At 40.2% G+C, this 6701-nt stretch overlaps 2 protein-coding genes across 2 annotated transcripts; one reads left to right on the forward strand and one right to left on the reverse strand.

The window, feature by feature from the left end:
- The first annotated feature begins 34 nt into the window (after positions 1 to 34).
- LOC9661967 (cell division control protein 2 homolog 3) lies at positions 35 to 1715 on the forward strand. Its single transcript, XM_002962358.2, has 2 exons — positions 35 to 965; positions 1216 to 1715. Exons 1-2 carry the CDS (start codon positions 35 to 37, stop codon positions 1713 to 1715), a joined length of 1431 nt encoding a protein of 476 aa, XP_002962404.2.
- Positions 1716 to 1814: 99 nt separating this feature from the next.
- LOC9660769 (calcium/calmodulin-dependent protein kinase type 1G) lies at positions 1815 to 2726 on the reverse strand. The gene has a single exon (XM_024689596.1). The coding sequence runs from the start codon at positions 2724 to 2726 to the stop codon at positions 1815 to 1817; it is 912 nt and encodes a 303-aa protein (XP_024545364.1).
- Positions 2727 to 6701: the final 3975 nt, after the last annotated feature.

A 6701-nucleotide genomic window follows, 5' to 3' on the forward strand; every position in this document is an offset into this window, starting at 1 on the left:
TTTAGGTTTTCCTAACCATTCATTTTTTCGAGCGATGGCAGACTATGTGTGGGCGAGTGGCGCGAGGTTGCTAGGCGCTGGACCAGATGGAGAGGTGAGGGTTGGGTTCCACCGAAAGACTGGAGACAAAGTAGCCATGAAGAAGATCTACGAGCACGAGTGCCTTTACGATGCCATCATCAACGAGTCGGAGATCCTGGAAGAGGTAGCGCACGACAACGTTGTCAATTTCCTTGGGTTGACCTGCAACAACCAGGGTACGTTCATGGTGATGGAGCTCATGGACGGGAGTTTGAGCGATGTGATCTCGTCACGCAAGCTTGGGGAGCACGACATCAGGGCCGTGATGCGCCAGATCCTCGAGGGCCTGGCGTGGATTCACGCGCACGGAATCGTTCACCAAGACGTCAAGACGAGCAACGTTCTCGTCAAAAGGGATGGAGAGAAGAATAAGTTTGTTGTGAAGCTGGCGGACTTCGCTACCGCGAGGAGGCTGCGGACACGCCCCTGGTCGAACAAGGTCGGGACCTTAACGTTCAACGCTCCGGAGCTTCTCAAGGGTGCCACCAGCTTTGGCACCGCAATCGACGTGTGGGGGGCCGGGTGTATATTCGCGGAGATGCTCCTGGGTAGCGATCCCTTTGATGTGCCCGACGATGGGGACTCGCTCAACTATTTTGTGGCTGATTTCGCCAAGAAGCTGGACATCGATGGCTGTGGCATGGGCTATCAAGACAGGCGCCGAGAGCGAGCACGTGAGAGGATCTTGGAGAAGATGGTGTGGTGGAAAGCCGAGGATGTGAGAAGCGGAATGAAAGACCCCGATGCAGTGGAGCTGCTCAAGAGGATGCTGGCAATTGATCCGGCGAGGAGGATCTCGGTGCAAAACGCCTTGAAGATGCCATATTTCCAAGAGAAGGCCGACGACACAGCCACGCCAGTGCTCCTGAAAATGACGACTGCAAGTGGAAATTTTAGACCAGCTTGGGTTAAATTCAACAATGCAGCCCCATCAATAGCTACAATGTAAACAATGCTTATGAAGACTGTGAATGTATATATTCAAAGTTTTGCAAAACATTTTATCTTTTTCTCTAAGAAGATTATGTAAAGAAAAAAATTTAAAAATTTATTATATTAATAATTATAATTATGTTTCTAATTTTGTCTCCTGGAACTCACTGCTCGGATCTGTCATTGGAAATGGCAACTTAGAAGCGGCAGCGCGGTTCTTCGAGCGTTTTCCCAAGAAGAACGTCGTCTCCTACAATACCATGATCGCAGGGAATGCTCAGGCCGGAGAGCTAAGCTCTTGCTTCGATCTGGTGGCGAAGATGGCAATCGAAGGACTCACTCCCGACGAGCAAGCCTTCAGTGTTCTCGCTGCATCCAGCCATGGCGGAAAGCTAGAACAGGGACTCCACCACTTCGTGCTCATGAGCGGCGACTTTGAAATCACAGCTTTGAGGGAGCACTACGATTCAGTCACAGACATCCTGGGACGGGCCGGGAACCTGGAACTCGCTCGCTCGGTCGTCCAAGCCATGCCATTTCTCCCGGCTTGGGGATCGCTACTCGGTGGCTATCAGATGCAAAGTGGCCAAGGCTTCACGCAACGAGCAGCCAGGAGCGTTTCCGAGCTGGGCTTGGGGCGAGCAAACAGCCATACCAAGTGGTACACAAATTCACGTTATATCATTGATTTTAAAATATGATCTGTATGATCAAACTACACCCTGGTTTACATTTATCTCTTCATGTACTAACAGTAAGCGCTCACCAAGTTGGCTGATGGAGGCATGTATTTAACACACTCACGCTGCTCGAACTTTCTTGACAACCAAGTCGCTACTAAAACCGGGAGCACTCCTCTTCACTCCACAGCGCTTCCTCTTTTGAATCGTCTTACTGCTGCAATTCTCCACGATCCAGGGATGCTCCAGCACACCATCCAACGTCAACCTCTCGCTCGGCTCCACAGCCAGCATCCCGCAGATGAGATCCTCCGCCTCGTCTGAGAGAGGACAACCATCCGGGAATTCCCCGGCTCGCAACAACTCGATTTCCCTGGATTGCTTGTAGCCTCTCAGCAGCTCATATGCGATCACTCCCAGCGCCCACACGTCGATGGCCGCAGTGTAAAAGCTCTGCGACCTTGCGTCACCCTTGCAGCTCGTCACCTCCGGCGCCATATACTTCCCGGTTCCACAGCACTGCGACATCTCCTTGGGGTCGTCCGTGGCCACGCCGAAGTCTCCAATCACCACCTCGTGCACGGCAGTAGCGTCCAGCTTGACGAAGATGTTCTCCGGCTTGAGATCCCGGTGGACGATGCCGCTGCTATGTATCCCCTTGAGCGCCTCCGCCAGCCTCTGGATGGTCTTGGCGGCCTCCTCCTCGCCCAGCGGCCCTCCCTTGATCAATCGATGGAACAGGCTAGGACCGCACAGCTCCATCACCATGGTCCCGTAGCAAGCCCCGCCGCTCCTCTCCTTCACGAAGCCCGCCAAGGAGACCACTCCAGCGCATCCGCGGAGCTTGGACATGAGCCGGAGCTCTCTCCCGGCGTCCCTCCCCGCTCGAAACATCTTCCCGGCGTAGCTCGTGGCCCCCTTGAGCACGAAAACCTGGCCCTGGCTCCCGCAACCCAGCCTCTCGCCCCTCGTGTAGATCTTGAGGAGCTCGGCACAATCGTCGTCCTCAAACTCAACGTCTTGGCGGACCATCTCCTCTCGCGCAAGCTTCCTTGAGATGAGAAATAAAAAGGGTAGAAACCCTAGCTTCTCATAACGACTATTTGTCGACGGTTGGGATGGCGTTCTGCCGTCGGCTGAGATGTGACTGCGATCTAGCCGAGAGTAATCTAATTGTTTATTGAATATTCACTATTGACCCGTCACCTTCTTGGGAGTTGACGCCCCAAGCTTGTTCTTGGGGTTGTGCGTGGTGTTGAGTTGCCAGACCAGCTTTTGCAAGTTCCCCGACCTCCCCGGCAAACACATCAAAGTTCTTCCTAGTAGTTCATCCACTTCGCATGCGTTAGATCGAGGAGTGAAGGTTTGGAAACTTGCCTTTGTATGAGAAACACGCAACTCCTTGAGAAGGAGCACGAGCTCCTCCAGTTTCCAGTTGATTGCAAGTCGTTTATAATCCTAGAACAAAGCTTGCAAGGTGAATCCTTGTGAAGAACATGAAAGGTTTGTAGAGGAAGCAAACCTTGTAGCTTTGCTCGTATACAACATGCTTGCAGTTCTGGGAGCCTCAGCCGCTCCCTGTGCTTTCAAATCCTCAATGTCGAACTCCTTTTAAAAGCCAACATGTTAAACTCATTTAGAAACTACTTAAGCTTGTTTTTTTATTTTTTTAACAAGTTTTTCTTTAATCTCACTTAATGAGTTTTTCTTAATCATTTTAACGTCTATATTTCACCATCAATGATTCTGTCTTTGCCGATTTTGATATGTAAGTGCATAAATGTTCTGAGGCAAGCCTTTCACGTGTTGCAGCCAGGTGACTTGGCCTTCCTCTCTACTTCAAAAACCTGATCAACATAAACATACCAAGCTTCATGAGATGTCCTTGGTGCTCTCACTTGAAGAATATCATGAGATTTTGGCCATATTGGAACAACATCTCCTGATTCAAGAAGTTTACATGGTAACCTTGAGGATTTTACATCCTAAACAATTTGATCTCCACGCCATTTTCCATCTGGGATCAGAAACACACATATCTCATGCTCTACGAGCTCAACAGGTTGAATGCAATCAACGCTGAACTTATACATTGCGCTTGTAAGCAGATGCATACTCGAAAACTCACATTTTTCTGGATGACCATTTGTTATTTCATAACGAAAATAATCTGTTGCAAAATAAACCTGCAAAAGAATCAAAGTTCTTCGTAGTAGATCATCCACTTTGCACATGTTAGATTGAGGTGTGAAGGCTTGAAAACTTGCCTGAGAAACACTCAAGTCCTTGACAAGGAGCACGAGCTCTTCTAGTTTCCTGTCACAAGTTGATTGCAAGTTGTTTATCTGCATTTTCAATCCTGGAAAAAAGCTCCCAAGTTGAATCCTTGTGAAGAACATGAAAGAATTGCAAAGGAAGCAAACCTTGTAGCTTTGCTCGTACTGTGACAAGCCCCTAGTGTGCTGCTCCCTGTGCTTCCAAATCCTGGATGTCTTGCTCAATCTTTCTACCAAGAAATACGAGATCAAAAGATTGTGGAAGCTTATATAGCTAGAAATGTTTAGAGGTTCACAAGAAGCACTTTTTTTTGGAGTGTTAATCTCAATTTACAACTATGTTGTTTTGCTTTTCTAGAGATGACACAGACCAATTTATTAAGTATAAGTATAAGGGTACCTAATGAGACTGGTAAGGATCATCATATATTTTTATATATAATTATCTAGAACCATTTAAACATAGATATGATTTCTCCTACATAAATTGGTGTATTTATTTTAAGCCTAAAATAATATTATCTATGACAAATATGAAAATTATTTAAATTTAAATAATTAAATAAATCCATCACCACACCTTTATAAGGTTATAAATAGCAATGTAACCCTTCACAAGGAAATTTTTAAAATTTTAATTTTTGATTTGCAATACCATGAAGAAGAACAACTCAATAACAAATAATATGAGCATTATCAAATTAATGAATGGAAAATATTAATTCTATTTCTCTAAAACTTTGACCTTTTTTTTATAATTATTTCTAAGTCATCATGTACTTTAAATATTTCTTGTGACTATGGTGGAGTGGAAAAAGAAATAATTGTAATAGGAAATACATATATTTAAATATGGCTATAATTAATAGCTATAATGAGTGAAAAGTAAATCTACTAGATTAGTGAGTGAAGGATATAATTGTAACACTACTAATAGTTGCACAAATTGAAAAATTGACAAATTTATTTAAAAGAGAGTGTGCTCAAATTATTATGGTATTATGGTGCATTAATAAAAGGTTACACCATCAATAAAAAGCTAAAAACTAACATAAAAATCAAAAACCTTAATAATTTTGCTAGATCAGTCTTCAGTAATTTTGAGTAGTTAATCCCACTAACCTTCATCTCCAAATTTTATTCTAAAAGTTATTTTTGCAATGATGTAAAATATTTAATATAACTTATAAATAATGTGAAATTTACTAAGAAAATATTTCACTTTCCTTTTCTATTAAAAATACTTTATTTTCTCTTCAATCAAATAGATTTTTTACTAAATTTTCAATAAAAAATATTAGAAAATTAAATTAAATATAAAATAGGATGAAAAAATTTATTTATTATTTAAACAAGGTTAATTGTGACTTATAATGTGAAGTTCTTAAATTTCATTATGGTTAATGCTAAATAGAAGGTTATGCCTGTATAAAAGTTTATGGAAGAGAAAATTTATTAAATAAAAATATTTATAATGATTAAAAAGAAATAATATAATTGTTTTGCTTTCATAAGTTTCATGGATATTATTTTTTGTTATTAAACTCTTTCTCTTCATGATATTATTCATAAAAAATTAAAATGTTAAAAATTTCTTGATTGTAGTAGTGAGAAGATAAACATTTTCTAAATATAATTACTTATATTTTAAACATTTATATGTTACACCCTCTCTCTATATATAGAATAACTAGCTTAAATAAATTAACTAGTTTTATGTAATAAATAATAATACTTTAAAGAAATCATGTTTATATTTAAATAGTACTAGGTAATTATCAATGTTTTTGATGAAATAAAGTAGAAAATAATACTAACTAAATCCTTATACTTTGTTTTTTATTATTCTTTATTGGTCTAATTAAGTGCCTTTAATTTGATAAATTGGTGTGTGTTATCTCTAGACAGGTAAAATAACATAGTTATAAATTGAAATCAACACTCCAAAAAGAAGTACTTCTTATAAACTTCTAAACACTAAAAGCTAATATGCTGAGTTTTAATGTTAAGTTTGAATCAAGAAAAATTTTAAAATCAATATGAGTTTGTATCATATAATTTTTGAAATATATGTATTATTACGTAATTATATAAGTATTAAAACACATATAGTTTTACATTTATAAGTATAGAGCTTAATTAGATTTATAGCATGGTTTTCAGGTGCTTATGTGCATAATGCAAGTTAAGAAATCCTCTTGGAGTCAATGTGGTTTACAAAGCTTGTAAGATATTTACAAACAAAGAATCAGATAAAGGTGTTTCATGTAATTTTAAAACTGAATTTGATTTTAGATCCTAAATCATTTTTGTTTTTGGTTTTTTTTAGATGCCACTACAAGTGGGAGCTCCAGCTACACTAACTTTAAGGCAACTGATGGTATGGATTATAGAATGATGTAAAAATTGATTAGTTTCTATGTCTTTTATCAGATATAAATATCATGACACCAAAACATAAACTTTTTATAGATTCACAACTACTAATTTTCTTCAGTCTCTAGTACAAAGGTTTTGTCTAATGATGACAATGCTTTCCAAAAGATTTTGAGTATGATGGCCTTGCTGGATAAGCCTCATTGCTCGCAGCATATGACAGATGATATTTTACAGATTTGATTTAAGGATGACGGTGATGGTTCTCTTCCCAAACTTTTGAGTGCTCGTGGTGGTCGGAATCAAGATACCACAGAGTTAATGCAAACCCTTTACAAAGACATAGGATTGTGTA

Source organism: Selaginella moellendorffii, unplaced genomic scaffold (genome assembly GCF_000143415.4).
Source record: "Selaginella moellendorffii unplaced genomic scaffold, v1.0 SELMOscaffold_2, whole genome shotgun sequence".
NCBI lineage: Eukaryota > Viridiplantae > Streptophyta > Lycopodiopsida > Selaginellales > Selaginellaceae > Selaginella > Selaginella moellendorffii.